Genomic DNA, 17,744 nt, shown 5'->3' on the forward strand with positions numbered 1-17,744 from the left:
CCGCTACTTGAATCCAATAGTTTTGAAAATTGGCAATTCTTAATGCGTTCTCATGTGCGCAGCGCTTCTACCGAGCTTTGGCGCATCATCGAGGAAGGTTATTCACCACGAGACCCGAAGAACTTGACAAGAAGAGAAGTGGTGGATGACCAACTCAACGCCACCGCCATCAACATGATTCACATGGCCGTCATGCCCAAGGACCGTGCTCATATTCGCTCACTCAAGACCGCCAAGGAAGCATGGGATAAACTCGACAAGCTCTTCCTCGGAAATGAGAGCATTCAAAGCTCTCATTTCGATGAAGTGAACAACATGACCGACAACTTCGTCATGAATGAGGGAAAATCGCCTGAAGATATGTACCAGCGCCTTATCTCTCTTGCCGCACAAATGCAAGATCTTGGAGCAATGTTTGTGGATGAACATTGGATCAAGCGAAAGTTCTACAACGCTCTCCTCCCTTACGAGGAAGTGAAGTTGACGGCCATCTGCCAAAACGCATCCTTCCGCGCTATGACTTCCGATGAAGTCCTTAGCGAAGTCATCGCTTTGGACATCTCCAAGAAGAATTCTGAGGATCTTGTTGCTCGCGCTCCCAACACCCGCAAGCCCAACCTCGCATTGAAGATGAAGGAGCATGAAGCTAGTGAAAGCGATGAGGATCCCACTGAGTGGGGTCTGGATAATCTCAAGACCAACTATCATGAACACATGGCTCTTGCCGCCAAGAGTTTTTGGAATGGGAACAAGACACGAAGCTCAAGGCCAAGAAGATACTTACCTCGCGACTCTTCAAGATACTTCTCCAAAAGCCCAAAGGAGGAGAAAAGGGGGAGAGCATGCTACAATTGCGGCGACAAAAGTCATTTTGTTGCGGATTGTATCTTTGAGAGAAGGGAAGACAATGGTGGAAGGCTCATCCGAAAGGACAAGTTCAAATCCCTCTCCAAAGGATTCTCCAAGTTCTCCTCCAACTCAGTGACGTCAAGGTCTCCTTCACCAAGAAGCCTAGAGCTTTCATTATCCGTGAGGAGTACTCCTCCGATGAAGGTAAAGAGCATGAAGACAAGGGTTCGAACAAGGAGGAAGAGAGAGTGGTCGCCATCGCCATCTCCACTCCCTCCGTCTCCCTCTTCGACTCTCCAAATGAGAACCTAGTCGCCAACAACTCCCGTTGCCTTATGGCAAAGGTATCGTTGGAGGTAGAACCCCTTTCCGAACCTACATCTTCCTCTAATGCTATATCTATTGTGGGTTTGGATGTTTGTACCACTAACATGCAAGGGGAGACCAAGATTCATGTTGAGGCACTCTTGACTTAACTTTGTGCGGCTCAAGACCATATAGAGGAAAAGGAGAGGCTTGAGAAGGAGGCGGCAAATGAGTTTATCTCTCTCACTCAAGCTCAAGAGGAAGAGTTAAGCATGCGCCGGGCTCTTGAAGTTAGTGCTATTGTCCTTGAAGACTCCAACAATTCTATCATCTCCCATCTCACTAAGGATCGAGACCATGCTCTTGGTTTGGTGGATGAGCTCAAGACAAAGAAGCGTTATCTTGAGGATGACCACGAATGGTTGCTTGAGGAAGTTGCGACCCTCACCAAGAACTTCAAGTCTTTGGAGAATAAGTTTATGCTTCTATCCGATATGAGGAAGCATCCTCAAGAAGAAGCGTACAAGAAGAAAGAAGATGAAGGCCCCAATTCATGTTGTGATAAGCTCATAGATGAAGTTTGCTCTTTACGGAGACATAATGCAAGATTCTTGGAAGTCAATTCCCTCCAAGAACAAGCCTTGGATGAGTACTATCATTTGAGCAAGGAAAAGGTGTCATGTTGCGATCATGAAGAAGAGATTACCGCTCTAAAGAGGCACAAGGCTAAGCTCAAGGAATTGAATGATATGCAAAAAGAGTCCTTGATGGAGTGGATCCGCTTGAGCAAGGAAGAGGTTACTTGTTGTGACCATGAGGAAGAAATTGCATCTTTAAAGAGGAGCAAGGCCAAACTTATGGTGATCAAGTCCATGCAAGAGGAAGCTTTGAAAGAGTACCATCTCGCAAGCAAGGACCACATTTATTGCAACTATGAAGATGAAGTCAATCGTTTGAAGATAAAAATTGAAAGACTCCCAATCCAAGCCCAATACTTGGAAGGAGTCATTGAAGCTAGAGAAGAAGCCAATGGGGACCCTTGCAATGAAGGAGGAGCGGCTATCACGCCAAAGAAGAAGAGAAGGTGGATCAAGAGAAAGAGGAACAACAAGAACATGGGTATCGCAAGTGAGGAAGGTGACTCTAACCCAAGGAGGGGTGGAGCTACCAATCCCACCACAAGGAACTATACCGGTGACAACAACCCTTCCCATGCTATTCTTGTTGATCACCGTGCACATATTTGTGCTCGCTCTTTTGGTCCTCATAAGGACAATGATCGGTCTATTTGGGTTCCCAAACCCCTTGTTACTAACATGATAGGACCCATTGAAAAATGGGTACCTATCTCCAAGACTTGATCCTTGTAGGACTATGCTTTCGGTGGCGCTAAAAGGGTGGTTGATCTTGAAGCCACAAGTCATATAACCGGAAGCAAGGAAATTGTTGTCGTCCTCGAGCCATCTCTTTCCATCCTTCTCTCATGGTGACAACACAAGCTCTAAGGTATTGGGTCTCGACAAGGTGGTGGTATCACCCGACATTTCACGAGTGAATGCCCTCCTTGTTGAGATCCTTGGTTACTATTTACATTCCGTTCATCAATTTGCACGTATGGGTCCTCGTACCTTTTTCGATGAACATATGGTGGTCCTCTTGTGGAGCAACACACTCCGTGTAGCCTTTGTTGAATATGTGGAGAGTGGGTTGTATGTTGTTGATTTCTTCGGAAACACGACATCTTCCGCTCTTTGCCTATTCGCTAAAGGTGACAAGGGTTGGTTATGGCATCGCCGACTAACCCATGTCAACATGAGGACTTTGCAAAGTCTCCACAAGAGAGGTCGCATACTCGGACTAAAAGTAGATGTTTCCTTTTGCAAAGATCGTGTTTGTAGGACATGCGTACAAGGAAAAATGAATGGAGCTCCTCACAAGGCCAAGACGACCATCTCTAACACAAGATTCTTGGAGCGCCTACATGTTGATCTCTTCGGTTCACCGTATCATGAAAGTATTGAAGGGAAGAAGTATTGCCTCGTCATTGTTGATGACTATTCACGTTATTATTGGGTATTCTTCTTCAAGTACAAGAGTGAGACTCAACGGACCATGATGAAGTTTGTCAACAAAGCTCAACGCAAGTACAACACCACGATCCTCGCTATAAGGAGCGACAATGGAACGGAGTTCAAGAACTACACCTTAGATGACTTCCTCGGCGAAGAAGGAATCCAATATCAATACTCCTCGCCATATACTCCCCAACAAAATGGGATAGGAAGAATCGGACCTTAATTGAAGTCGCTCGAACAATGATGATGGAGTACAAGTCCAACTATAACTTTTGGGCGGAAGCTATCTCTACCGCATGCCATGCTACTATTCGTCTCTACTTTTGCAAGGGTCTAGAGAAGACACCATATGAGATCCTCACCATGACAAGCCCAATGTATCATACTTCAAGGTCTTCGGATGCAAATGCTATGTGCTTGTCAAGGACACACGTCTATCCAAGTTTGTTTCAAGAGCTCAAGAAGGAATCTTTGTTGGCTATGCAACGGATTCTCACGCCTATAGTGTCTTCAACAAGTCAAATGGGCGAGTTGTAGAATCTTGTGATGTGACATTCGATGAAGATGATAGATCTTTGGAGGAGCGAAGTGCTTCTTGTGAGAAAGTAGATGCAATTCCCCCGGATGCCGTAGGAAGGATGGGTGTTGGCATTTGCCGACCTCAAGAGCTACCTTCTATGAGTACCGGGGAAGGGTCAAGTTCCACCCAAGTGGAGCCATCTACACCACAAGTACAAGCTTCCTCCATTGATCAAACAAGTGCAAGCCAACTACTACAACAACCTCAAGTTTGACTTCTACAACAACAACCACCACCAAGCAACCAAGGCCAAGCTTCAAGTTCTACACCGGATGTCTCGGGAACCAATGTTCCGGATAATACTTTCCCTAATTCCTCTGAGTCATCCGGCTCTCGTGAAGATGATGATGCTTCCCACAACAACAATGAGGGTCAAGGCGAGGACCTAAACCATGACGAAGATCAAGAGGCCTCACAAGAACCTATTTCTATGGACAATTCTCGCTGTTAAGCAAATGAATCAAGGCACCTTCATAAATCAAGCAAAGTACGTTCAAGACATGCTCAAGAGAAAGATATGAAGGGGGCCAACGGTATAGGAACCCCAAAAGTACCTAAAGTGTCAACTCTCCCTTGATGAGACCGGCAAGGCGGTGGACTCAAGCTCTACCGTTCGATGATAGGTTCGCTTCTCTACCTTTGTGCTTCTCGTCCGGACATCATGTCAAGAGTGGGTATGCACATACCACTCTTGAGCTATATGTCTAGATGAAAAGCACGCATGAACATAAGGGGAGTGCGGTTTAAACTTATTGAGCTATCCCTACCCACATAATGCATAAAGAAATCCAAAACATTTTCTATTTGTCAACTAAGTGACTAATGATCTTCATGTTGAGTTGTAGCCGTGAGTCCTAGATACATCTACGCGACCTCACACTACTATACTCTTACACGGTGGCTTCGGCCACCAACCTCCTCCTTGAGGAGTTTTTGGTTCTCTTTGGTTCTTCTTGATTCTTTTTGTTTTTCTCTTATCTTTATTCCTAGTTGGTTTTGGTTTTTCTTTTTCCATGTTCTTTGTGGGAGATTCACCCAAGCTTGGCTTTTCATGTTATTTCTTGCAAGCTTGGTTGAGTAGTACCTTAACAGTTTCACCATCTAATCCTAAGTCAATACCCACCTCTTGAGCCTTTTCTATCTAAAAGCAGAAGTCTACACCAAAATCTGAGATTTTCTGAGCTTTGGAGGCCGGTACTACCGGTTCTCAGGCCGGTACTACCGCCCCGGTGCAGTGCCCTCACAACTGTCAGGATTTTGCCCTGGAGCGGTACTACCGCCCGAGGTACCGGGCAAGTACCGGTAAGCAGTACTACCGCTCATACGAGCGGTACTACCGCTTGCACCCTTGACTTAAGGTACCGGGTGGGACGGGTTCTTCCCAATTCCTCACTTTTCGCCACCCACCACAAGTCAACGACGCCACCAAGCTCGAAGACCTCGAGGAGACCGGCCCCGATCTCCTCCTCCGGCCATCCCTAGCCAAATCTCCTCCGTGGAGAAGCTTCCCCACCTTCTCCTCCACCATGTCCTCCGGTATGAACTCGAACCTCTCTCTCTCAAGGGTTTGTTGGATTCCCTAGATGCATAGGTTAGGGTTTGGTGGAGTTTGTGGTAGAGAAACCTTCTTGGAAGCTCTTCCATGTACTGGGATACTAGCTAACAACATTATGTGAGACTATGAACTTCAATGCCTTGTATCTCGACATAGATCTAGTTGTGTTGAGCTCGAGCGGTAGTACCGCTCGTTCACGAGCGGTACTACCGGTATATGTTGCGGTACTACCGCTATAACTGGTTTCACTCTTGTTGCTTGTTAGTGTCCTTTTTGATCTTTAACTCCAAGGCTTGTGCACGTATCCCCTATTCCCCCTACAACCTATGTTATTCACAGGTCCATCCAAGTCACATAGTGGCTCCAAGGTCAAGCCTCGTCGTCACCGAGGAAGACCAAGAGGAAATTTTGCCACAAGGAACCACCAAGCGTCGAAGGGCAGCAGCAGTTGGCAAGAAGACCACCTCGGGCCACCAAAAGCCCATGAGTGGTCTCAAGAAAGCTCAATTCTTGGAGATAAGGGGAGCCAACCATTACTTGGCGCAAAGGAATCCTCGTATTTGTCCCAACAACTATTTCTATCATGTCGATCAAGAAAGGATCTATAATGAAGTCTATGGAGCAAAGGAGTTCACTTGATGTCCCCAATACTCCATCAACATGGACAAGCTCCACTCGAAGCTCGAATACTTTGGGGAGGCACTTGAGATATGCGAAGAGCAAGGACTAATTCCCTTGATAACCTTCTCCCACAATTACTCGAAGGAGGTGATATGTCAGCGGCGGCGGGGAAGTCAGGAACTGCGAGTAGAGCGTCTCACCTTCTTCGTATCCCCTCAACTCCTTCCGTCGTAGCCGCCCGAGGCCGATAATTTATTTCTTGTCGTGCGAGGCAGCGTGCGGCGAGGGTTTGGGGCCTGGAGACGTGTGGGCGTGGGAAACTGGCAATGTTGTGGGAGAGATGCGATGGCAGCGATCACGCGCGTGCAGGCGGTGGTCGATAGAAGCGTGATTTTCGCGTGGGCGAGGGGAGAACAAATGAATATGAATCAGATTTAATTTTCCCACGGCACTTTGTGCCTTTATAAGTAGTAGAGATATAGAACGAGTACATCCAAAACCAAAGCAGGTTCTCGTATATTGACCTGCAAGGTCCAGAGCCAGGAACAAAATTGTGCAACACAAACAACACATCAACTCGTTAAATTCTTATGGTCCTTCCAATTCTATTGACTATAAAAGTTCCAGTGTTCATCTGAAAAGACTGAAGTAATGGCGGGATGTGGAAGTTTCTAATAAACAGGAGTAAGCTTGTTATCCTCAATGGTGGCCGTCCAAGGTAAGGTTGGCTCTACAAAAAAGATGTCCCATAAATTTGCACCTGGGAATACGGCTTAGCACAATCAGCCTCGGGCACCTTCTGCTATTCCATGGCTTATCTATTTGTGATACAGGTACGCAAATGAGAATATGAAAAAGGCTCCCATCTGCAACAAGGAAATTATGTTAAGGACTTGAAGCTGTCAAAAAAACAAGGAGTTGAAAGTTCTATACTACTCATCCGTTCGAAATTAACTGACTCAGCTTTGCCTAGATACGCATGTACCCACGCACTAAAACACTTTGCGTGTATCTAGACAAAGTTGAGTCAATTAATTTGGAATGGAAGGAGTAACAGCAATTTCAATGAAGATGTCCCATCAAAAAATGTAACCAATGTGATTCTTTACTAATAACTTGGGAGTATATCTTACTGTTGAAAACGAGGCAGCATAGTATGGATATGCTGAAGTTATGAATCTCTCGTACTCATTATGCCTGTATGGCCTCACTGGAATCTGCATCAGGCAGACAAAATATGAAATGCAATTTTTATTACGAACAATAGATGATGGTCCAATGGATGGAATAAATATGGGAACAAGGAAAGAGGGCACCTCATGACCAACCTGCTTTGCAAGAGAAACACCAGTGTATCCAAGCCTTTGGTACTCAACTTTGAACTGGAAAACACCATAGACATCTGGAACTTTGAAGGATGTTGAATATAAACCCTGCATTAACAGGAGATGTTACTTTATACTGCAACCTGACAAATAACCACAAAAATTAGAGACTCGTAATTCATAAAGGTGCATACCTTCTTGTCAGTTGACATATTTTTCAGAACATAAGGACTCATCATGTAAAACTGAATTTGAACATCATCAGCAACATATGGTTTCCAGCTTGTTCCAGACCATTCATAGATCTCAACCGAGTATTCCTTTAGGGAAAACATTTATATTAGCACATTTAGCTTCTCACGTAAGGATATACATGAGGGGGTAGAGTTGTTACCAAGTCATCATTGATGCGGTACATGCTAGGTTCATTTGTCTCCCCAACCTTGTGGTGAGCCACATTCACTGCCTGTGATTCAAACATGAAAAGGTTATGTATGATTTCTTATTTTTCTGGAGTGGAAAAGCTCGCATATAAAGCTAGCGTAAAAACCTTTAGATGGCCCCTCTCATGGAAGACCCATTTGCTTGTCTCTGTCACAAACTGTTCATTTCCAGATTTCTCGTGCCTATACAAAGAACTAGATTGAGCATATGACAAAGCTATTTATTATCATGATGCATAGGATGGATTGCAGCACTTCATCCAGAAATAAGTGACTCAGATTTGTCTAGATTTGCATGTCACACACTAAACACGTGTTACACGTCTAGATACATGCAAATCTAGAAAAATTCGAGCCACTTATTTCCGGATGGAGGGAGTAATAAATTTGCATATATTCAGAAAATTCTATCAGAAAGATGATACACACTGAACTTGTCTAGATACATGCAAATCTAGACAAATTTGAGTCACTTATTTCCGGAATGAGGGAGTACTAAATTTGCATATATTCAGAAAATTCTATCAGAACTATGATACAAGCATATTCACAATCTATGCTACAGCCTACAGTACTAAATTAGTTATGTGTTCCCATATGTGCTAAAAAAGCTTTTACATGCTCACGCTACTGCATTCTCCATAGGGTCACTGAACTTGTTTGTTAGTAACTATTCTCCACAGGGCCATCAAATTTTATCTGGCTATATCTGATGAAAGTGGAACTACTATAGGTGTGAAATATTCAATGTTTGAAACAGAGAAATAAATCTGTTAAACTAAGTTCTACACTTAGCAGCAAAGCAGGATAAACACAACAGTTGCTGAGATACTCTGTTGCCTAGTAAGAGAGCATTCAAATGAAAAAAAAAAGCTTAAAGAGTTTGGCATTAGGACAGTCATATAAAAGCTTTACGAAACAGGAAATAGGACATACATTTCCTCATTAATTGCAAGATCAGGTTACTAGTCTAATTATCAACGAAGAATAGTGCATAGAGATCAATATTATCTTCAAAAATAATAAGAGATGAAATCTTCCCGGTTTTTTTCTTTTTGCATGGCAAATCTGCACAATTCTACTGAAGCATGGATGAATTACATCTCAAAAAAGTTACCAAAGTAACTAACTAACCTTGTCTTGCTACCAGCCTTCTTAACACCAGACTTTAGGAGCCTGATTTAATTAAAAGGTATGAGCAAATTAAAAACCCCGAGGAAATTACTCTGGCGTGTGTGGTAGCTTACCGGTTGCTAAACAAATCCAGTGATCCAGATATCAACACCCGAGCATTATTTCTTGCCTGATAGGGCAGGGAAAACTTGTTAGAGCGTCTCACTGAAAAAGTAGGCACTCATGATCCCATAAAAACTGATGATACAAGGATGTTGCCATGCCTATCATTAATTAGTACTACTAGTTAATAACTTCATACACTCAAGAATGACCAGCAGAATGAATATAACTACAAAATAACACTTTACCTTTCGTATCATTCAAGAGCCGTGATTGTTGGAGATTAAAAAAAAACAGAGAAATGACATTTGTCAATAATTATTGTTTATTCCCTTTGAATCTAGATTTTGTTTATGAACTACATTATGTGCAGGCCCAAGCAAAAGTACATCATATCAAAGCAATATAATGTGGATACCAAGCATGTGAGACAGGTGAAAACCCATGCAATACCTGCATAATAGAAACCAGTGATATACCCGACCCTGTGAGAGATGGAGGGGATGCCAACTTAGTCTTCGGGTTTGCTGAATACGCTGATGGAGAGGCAGATAGAACTTTCAAAACCTACAAACGTGCAGATATAGAGACAAAATGAGGTTTATAGGAAATCTCAAAATGGATTAATGCAAATATAGTAGTGGATCAGCAAAAAATCTGCATGTAGAAGTTAAGTGACTAACCAAACTGTTTGATGGATTAACTGCATGTCCAATTCCTCGAAACAACACAGGTGCCTAGCAAATGGATAGAACAAATTAAAACAAGCAAACATGTTACAGGTAAGCATTGTACCATGATATTAATAGAATTGCAAACAATCTAGTACTCCCTCCGATCCAAACTAATTGACTCAACTTTGTCTAGATACGGATGTATCTAGACGCATTGGTTGACTAGATACATCTGTATCTAGACAAAGTTGAGTCAATTAAAATGAATCGGAGGGATTAATTTATAATGTACATATTATCCTCATCAATACACTCTATACAAGAAAATAGCATTTGGCAAATTAATATGGTATTCCGTACTCTAGACTAGTAAATAAGATTGAATACAGATTTGAGATAGCCCATGGGTGACAGGACTGCTAACTGAAGAAGTGAAGACATACTGAACAGCTACTTAAGTTAACAGGCAAACACAGAATCAGCTTGCAGTTGTGGTTGTGCGATGTGCTTACTTTTAAGTAGCTGTCAAAAATATGTTCAGCACATTATATTCACCATGAACAACAAGGTTTGGTCATGATTGTTACAGTTTGATAGACCACAAGGGGCCAAACTCTGCTAACTGCTAATAGTAAGACTGTAAGACCATCAATAAACCACGATGTAGAAAATAAGTGTTCACAGTTCTCATAACAAATATGAGTGGAGCGCAAAATTTGGTCTCAACTCATGTCTAATTATGGGATATTTGAGCGAACATGCAAAACCCTACAAGGGATTGAGTGCTTCAAAGGATCAAGTAAACATTCAGGATGGGTACTATCTACTAACCTCGATCTTTTTGGACCCCAATATCACATCTGACTGGATCAGATCATCACCAGCAATCAAGGTGTGGTCACCTTCAACCTCTGTGGAGGCATAATTAATGTGATCAATAACCATCGCCTCTGGATCCTGGAACCATTGAAACACAAGTGATTCAGATCGATGAGAATGGAAACAATGATAGCAAAGGGCGAATAAACAGGGGCAAAAGCAAGAACTTGCCTCGTCGAATTCAATCCCACACTCTGTTGCTATGCCTCGGATAAGATCAGAAGCCGAAGAATCTGCTGCCAGGATCATATCATGCCCAGCATCAATAAATTCCAGAACAGCATTCTGATCCACTGATCCACCGAAACCTGCAGTTGGACAAAGGCTACCATTAAAAACCAATAATCCTGAATAAAACTAGTCGATTACAAAGAAAGAAATATATAGATCACTATAAGAAATTGGCAAGAAATGGCACCTCTAATATCCCCTTTTTTCTGCTAGAGCTAAACAACTCCACATAAACTACATTAATCATATTATGTACGTCCTAAATTTCTAAATCACAAGTCCTGAGAGATGGACTTCCCACGATATACCACAGAATTCCACTACGAACCAACTCCAATAACACAGATCGGATCACACCGAGAGCTCCGATCTATCCACTGAATCTATCACCAAAACCAATCCAATTCCACGGAGTCACGGATCGGATCAGGACCCATCAAAGTACGCGCAACTGATTCATCGCGAGGAGGGAGATCTGGGAGGGAGGGAGGAGCCGAGTAATTACGCGGTGTGGATGGGGCGAAGAGGACAAGGCCGTCGTAGAGGTACTGGCCGTAGCGGTGGAGCGAGAGCTTGGGGTCGTCGGCGAGGCGGAACTCCAGATCGAGCCCGCGGGCCTGGAGCGAGCCGAAGAAGGCCGAGTGCGAGGACCGCACGGCCAGGTCGTCGACGAGCACCAGCAGCTTGCGCCCGCGGGGGGCTGCGCCCGAAGCGTCGCCGCGGGAGGCCACGACGAGGAGCATGGCGGCGGCGAGGAGTAGGAGGAGGCGCAGCGCCGCCATTGCGGTGGTGTTGCGAGACGCGCAGATCTCGCGGTGGGGTTTTTGTTTGGGCTTTGGTTGGAAGTGGCGCAGCGACGGAGACGACGACTACAAGCCAGTCCCAACTCCCAAGTGGCGAGGTCTACCTGTACTACTCCGTAGAGAGGGAACTGAGGCCGATCTAACCGTTCGATTTGGCAATCCGATGGCTGCTAATGATCCATATGCTTGCTGGCTGCAGTGCGAACTGTGTAAGCGGTGTCAGTTGCAAAACAGTTCAGATTGCTCGATAGTCTGGTTATATTGTTTGTAGTTACTTAGAGACCATATATCCTCAAATCTTTAAAGGAGTTTAAAAGTTGAGAATAGGTATTTTTTGGTACTTTTGAGGAGTGAAAAACAGGGGTAATGACTAGAATCCTCAAACCCTTAAAATTGAGGATTGAGGGCAAAGACTAGAACCCTCAAACCCTTAAAAACATTCATTTGATATATATCACAATTACCATCATCTCAATAAGGGTTTGAAGCACATAATAATCATTCTAGTTATTATTACAACACTAAATAGTACTTTGAAGCACATAATAATCATTCAAGTTATTACAATAATTGTTCAAATCAAATAGGACATAGAAAATTAATACAAAGATAAATCATGGGCCTTGGTGCCGCCCATCCAACTGCCAATGGTGCTCTACTAGATCATCTCGGAGCTGACCATGAGTCTGTGCATTCTCAATCGCACGATGTGCTGCAAGAAAAGCTTGTATGCGATAAGGGTTCTTTCCGGTTGCACACGGGTACCAACGTTGTCATAGAAACAAGGCAGGTTTAACCATCTCTCATCCTCGAGTATCATGTTGCGTAGAATCACAACACATTCCATGATGTTCATCAAGGTTTTTTTGTCCCAAAAATGATCTAGACTCCGAACTATGGCAAACCTTGCTTGCAAAACACCAAAACCTCTCTCAATATCTTTGTGGGCTACCTCTTTGATGGGTTCGTTGCATGGAAAACAAAAAAATTCTACCGTGAATATGAACAAAAACCAAGATCCAATCTAGAAAGAAGCAAGATCTAATCTATGAAGATCGAAGCAACAAGATGTATGAGAGACTGACCCTCGAAGATCCAAAGCCTTACGAGATCGGATCTCGTTGTTGATGTAGTCGATCGTCCGGTGCTGCAATCCGGCAGCACTTCCGTACTCGATCGTGCGTACGGTGTGGATGAAGTCCGTCCTCTCCCCATTCCAGCGGGCGGTGGAGGTGTGGTAGCTCACGCTGCAAGCGGCAGTGGGCCGTCTGCGGCGCCGCAGACTAGGCCCAGTTAAATGCATATGCAGCCACCCACGGAAATAAAAAAAATTAAAACAGTGTATGCGGGCCGGCCCACAGATGCCGCATATCGCCTCAGAGCCAGCGACTAGGGAAACCCTTGCGCCCGAGCCACCACAACTATTCTCCTTCGGCTGCGCCACTGCAGCGCCGCCATGGCCGCCATTCCTGCTACGGCTCCGGCTTCGGTGGCCCTATCCCTCTCCTTCTACTCCTTTACCACCTCCAGGGCCCCCCTTCTTGGCCGGTTTCTCGCCTCCGTCCTCGATTCCCTCCCTCCAGTCAACATCCCCCAAGGCCGGCGACGGGCAACCGCGGGCTAGGCCGGCAACGGCTCCAAGAAATCTATGGTTAGATGGCGGAGAACCGCCTCCTGGCACGGACGACGTGGGGGGGGGTGGCCGGCGAAGAGATCGATGGCGGCGAACCAGAGCGTGGTACGGACGGCGGCGGTGATCCTCGGATGTGCACAGATGCCGGCGGCGGGAAGCGGCCGCACTGCACGAACAGTGAGCAAAATCAGCGCAAGAAGCCAAACGTGAACTCCCTCGTTCCCACCATCAGGAAGATAGCAAAGTTTCCCCATCCTTGTCATTCTGTACTTTTTCCGTTTGAAGCACAGATTGTGGCCTTAATTGGATTTGGGTACCAGCTTGCAAATTATACTTTCACAGAAGTTTTCAAACCAAGCAGAGGTCAACAATAACATATGTGTTTAATTACTTCTGTAGGTCCAACCATTTAGCCATGCACCCTGTTCAACAAAATTATTGTTCAGGGCAAGGCATTTGTAGAAGTTGAGTTTGAGTACTGCTTCTTTTCGAATTGGCATGCATATAGTTGCTAGCTACTATACCAAGTAGATTCAATGCAGCATATCATGTACTGCCTCCATTAGAGTTGGCAGTACCCATTACTAGAATCTGAACGACGCGGTCTATAGAAGTTGAGTTCCTGGTTGGTTGGTAGTGCTTCTTTTTGACTTGGTATACAGGTTCATGGTTGATTTGTATATACATCTTACAACAATAAACAAAGTGAGTCCATAACAGTGTAAGAACGAATGGCCAAACTGCTTTTCAGTATTCATGTCTTGAGCCTGTGATGCCTTCTAAGTTAATAGGGAAGATAAATGGGCAATGGAAAGACTAAACTTGTAGCTTCCAACATTGCTATTTTAGCTGTCATGCAAAACTCTCAAATAGGTAAGTATATGATATGCCAAAACATGTTACTGCAGCAAGGCAACCACTTGGCTTGACCATGTATTCAAGAAACCTACGCATCAGGTTAACAAACGCAGAGAGGAAGCAGAACAGAGAGGTCCGCGCTTGTGTCTTTGATGTGAAAATAATATTATCTGTATGTTGTTTCAGATTCCTGTCTACTTCAGTTTCAGAGCTCGGAGACATACTGTAGAAATTCAAGTCTCTACAGTTGTTTGTGGGTACTGATGAAGAAGCAACTTTCCATGTTTGAATTCAGGGGTACTGTAATGTTGCCTTTCCATGTTTGAATGCACAAAATTGTCTTGTTTTCAGTCAAGATGAAGAAGCAACTTTCATGTTCATCTGCTATTGTGATGTTGATCTTGAAGAAATAAGGATGCTTAGGAAAGGATTGTTAGAAAACTTGTCTTGTTTCGCCTTGTTCATCTGCTACTCTGCTTGTAGTGTTCAGATTTTTCTCCTTCTGATGTTTGGTGTTCTGTAATAAAATATTAGTGTTAAAATATTATTGTTGTGTTGTAACGAAGTATTACTACTAAACTAATTGATCTTTATTTATCGTATAAAGAGAGCTGACAGTTTTTTTCCATCCGAGCTAGCTAGCGATCAGGGTCCTAGCTAGTGATTAGGATGAAAAAACGAGCTAGCTAGCTATCGGACGGAGTGCTAGTGATTAGGATGAAAAAACGAGCTAGCTAGCTATCGGACGGAGTGCTGCATCTGCCCCTCGTCTGAACACAGAACGAGACTGCCGCAAAAACACAGAATGAAACGCTATGCGGGAACATGCAGGCGCCGCAAAAACGCAATCATGTTTAATGGACTGCCGCGTTATACCACCTAACCAGTGCGGGCCTGTGCGGCCCATAAGCGGGCCCCCGCAGAGCGTCCCACTTGCAGCCTGACTGGTAGCTCTCCTCGGAATCCCAGCAGCACGACGGCATGGTGGTGGTGCTAGAGGAATTCCTGCAGGGCTTCGCCAAGCCTGCGCAGGAAGAGGAGGATGGAGAGAGATCGGCGGCTAGGGTTTTTGGGAGAGGGAGCCTTGGGGTGGCCGGCCAGCCTCCTCACCTCTATATATAGAGGAAGGGGTGGCTAGGTATGGCCCCACCTCTCTCCAAGTCGCACCAAGAAGGGGGAGGAGATAAACCTCTCCCCAAATCTTTATCTCTTATTTAAACCATTCAAATCTAGAGATAGATCTTATCTCTAATTTAAATCATTTAAATCTTATCTCTAAGGGGCTGGCCGACTTGGGCCCACATGTCATAGTGTGCCTGGCCCACTTGGCCATGTAGCACTCATGTGGCCCCTCTCGGGGTGGTGGGCCCACCGATGGCCCTCTAAAACCTTCTAGAAGCTCTGGTCAAAACACCGAAACTTTTCCCAAACCCCGGAAGATGACTTCCATTATATAAATCTTATTCTTCGGACCATTCCGGACCTCCTCGTGATGTTCTGGATCCCATCCGAGACTCCGAACAACATTCGGTCTCAATCTCATATTCTGAAGCTACTATACAACATCGAACCTTAAGCACGTCACCCTACGGTTCGTGAACTTTGCGGACATGATCGAGACTCCTCTCCGACCAATAACCAATAGCGGGACCTGGAGATCCATAATGTATCTCACACATTCAGCGATAACTTAGTGATCGATTGAACCATTAACATACGATACCGATTCCCTTTGTCACACGATACTTTACTTGTCTGAGGTTTGATCATCGGTATCTGACATAGGCATCCCCAATGGGCTTGCCGAAGATGCTACCCGGGGTTTACTGAAGGCCCACGACCCGAAGTTTATGAAGCCCGGAAGCCCAATTAAGAGATAGTTTGGAAAGATAGAGTTGTACTAGGAATAATGACTTGTAACTATTACGGGACGAACTCAAAGATTCTCCCGGACTTTGTAACTTGTACATCACGAAACCCTCGGCTCCGCCTCCTATATAAGGGGGAGTTGAGGGAGAAAGAGAGGATCGATTTCATTGTCAACACAACCCTACTTTTCTAGCAGTCGAGTACTTTTCCGACTGAACCCTCGAGATCTACTTGCCCTCTACTTCCTACGAAAACCCTAGTCTACAATCTGTAGGCATTGACAAGTCGATACCTTGTCAGTATCTCCATACCTAGTTGAAAGGACACGGATGTCGCCTGGAGGGGGTGAATAGGCGGCTTAAAACTTTTACGAGATGGGCTTAACAAATGCGGAATAAAACTAGCGTTTACTTTGTCAAGCCCAAAGCCTATATACTATGGTTCACCTATGTGCACCAACAACTTATTCTAAGCAATGGTTCACCTATGTGCACCAACAACTTATGCTAAGCAATACAAGCAACTTATGTGATAGCAAGATATATATGACTTCAAACATGATGGCTATCACAAGGTAAAGTGCATAAGTAAAGAGCTCGGGTATAGAGATAACCAAGGCACACGGGAGACGAAGATTTATCCCGAAGTTCACACTCTTGCGAGTGCTAATCTCCGTTGGAGAGGTGCGGTGGCTTAGTGCTCCCGAACGCCACAAGAGGCTCTCCTTGAGGTGTGGTTGCTCGATGCACACCAACGCCACAAAGGCCTCACCCCAAGATGCGGTACTCACACCACACACCGAACGCCACGAAGGCACCTCACCTTATTCTCCAGTGACCCTTGCCACAAAGGCCTAGGTCACGGTTCCACTAAGGGGTTTCCTTCGAGGCGGAAACCGGGCCTTACACAAAGGTTGGGGCACACTTCCACAACTTAATTGGAGGCTCCCAACAAATCGCCACGAAGGCCTAGAATCCGTCTAGGGTTCCAAGAACCCAAGAGTAACAACCTTCTTGCTTTCACCACCACAAATCACCGTGGAGAACTCAAACCGATGCTCCAAATGCAATGGCAAGAACACCACAAAGATGCTCAAATCCTTCTCTCTCAAATTCCAACAAAGCTACAAAATCTATTGGGGGAATAAGAGAGGAAGAACAAAGAGGAGAACACAAGATCCTCCAAGATCAAGATCTAGTGGGTTCCCCTCACAAAGAGAGGGATTTGATTGGTGAAGATGTAGATCTAGATCTCCTCTCTCTTTTCCCTCAAGAATATGCAAGAATCATGGGAGGAATTAAGAACTAGGGCAAGCTTTGAAGGACAACAATGGAGGGGAGAGAGAGAGTGAACCAACCAGCCCAAGGAGGAAGAAGGGGGTCTTATATACCCCCTCCCAACGAAATATGACCGTTTGGGACCTCCCAGGCCGGAATATCCGCCCCCGGGCCGGATTATCCGCCCCCCGAAAATCGCCTCTGGACTCGGGCCGGATATTTGGCCGGATTTTCCATTCGGGCCGGATTTTCCGCCCCCCCCCCCCAAAAAAAAAACTGGCAGAAACATCAAAACTAGAATGAGCATCCGGACTCCGATTTTGATATCTTGGGCTCGTTTCTAAGCTAGTAACAAGCTCTACAAGATCATGCAGGGAACCATCATAGTCCAGCAAGGGAGGATAGAAACAAATGACGAAAGGTTTGACCTATCTAAAAAAAGACATACCGGTAAAACCTCCAACCTTGAAAATGCAACAAGTTGCCCGTGCAAAACCATTCTTGATGAACTAGAGCTTGTCATGAGAATA

At 44.8% G+C, this 17,744-nt stretch overlaps 1 protein-coding gene across 2 annotated transcripts; it reads right to left on the reverse strand.

The window, feature by feature from the left end:
- Positions 1–6,474: 6,474 nt before the first annotated feature.
- On the reverse strand, positions 6,475–11,590 carry LOC124680363 (dolichyl-diphosphooligosaccharide--protein glycosyltransferase 48 kDa subunit). 2 transcript variants are annotated; one of them, XM_047215432.1, is made up of 13 exons: positions 11,280–11,575; positions 10,715–10,851; positions 10,496–10,621; positions 9,674–9,727; positions 9,444–9,557; positions 9,002–9,057; positions 8,889–8,930; positions 7,862–7,937; positions 7,706–7,777; positions 7,506–7,631; positions 7,315–7,419; positions 7,120–7,203; positions 6,475–6,852 (listed from the first exon to the last, which is right to left on the reverse strand). In XM_047215432.1, exons 1-13 carry the CDS (start codon positions 11,554–11,556, stop codon positions 6,805–6,807), a joined length of 1,317 nt encoding a protein of 438 aa, XP_047071388.1. In that variant the 5' UTR covers positions 11,557–11,575; the 3' UTR covers positions 6,475–6,804. The 2 variants fall into 2 exon arrangements, with proteins under 2 accessions (XP_047071388.1, XP_047071389.1); XM_047215433.1 differs by lacking the exon at positions 8,889–8,930 and having other exon boundaries at positions 11,280–11,590.
- Between the last annotated feature and the right edge of the window lie 6,154 nt (positions 11,591–17,744).

Source organism: Lolium rigidum, unplaced genomic scaffold, assembly GCF_022539505.1.
Source record: "Lolium rigidum isolate FL_2022 unplaced genomic scaffold, APGP_CSIRO_Lrig_0.1 contig_13732_1, whole genome shotgun sequence".
NCBI lineage: Eukaryota > Viridiplantae > Streptophyta > Magnoliopsida > Poales > Poaceae > Lolium > Lolium rigidum.

Coding starts and splice junctions, on each gene's coding strand:
- LOC124680363 (XM_047215432.1), bottom strand. CDS start 11,556: ATGGCGGCGCTGCGCCTCCTCCTACTCCTCGCCGCCGCCATGCTCCTC. Junction 10,852..11,279: donor CTTCGCCCCATCCACACCGC/GTAATTACTCGG, acceptor GTCCAACTGCAG/GTTTCGGTGGATCAGTGGAT. Junction 7,204..7,314: donor GTGTTTCTCTTGCAAAGCAG/GTTGGTCATGAG, acceptor TGCCTGATGCAG/ATTCCAGTGAGGCCATACAG.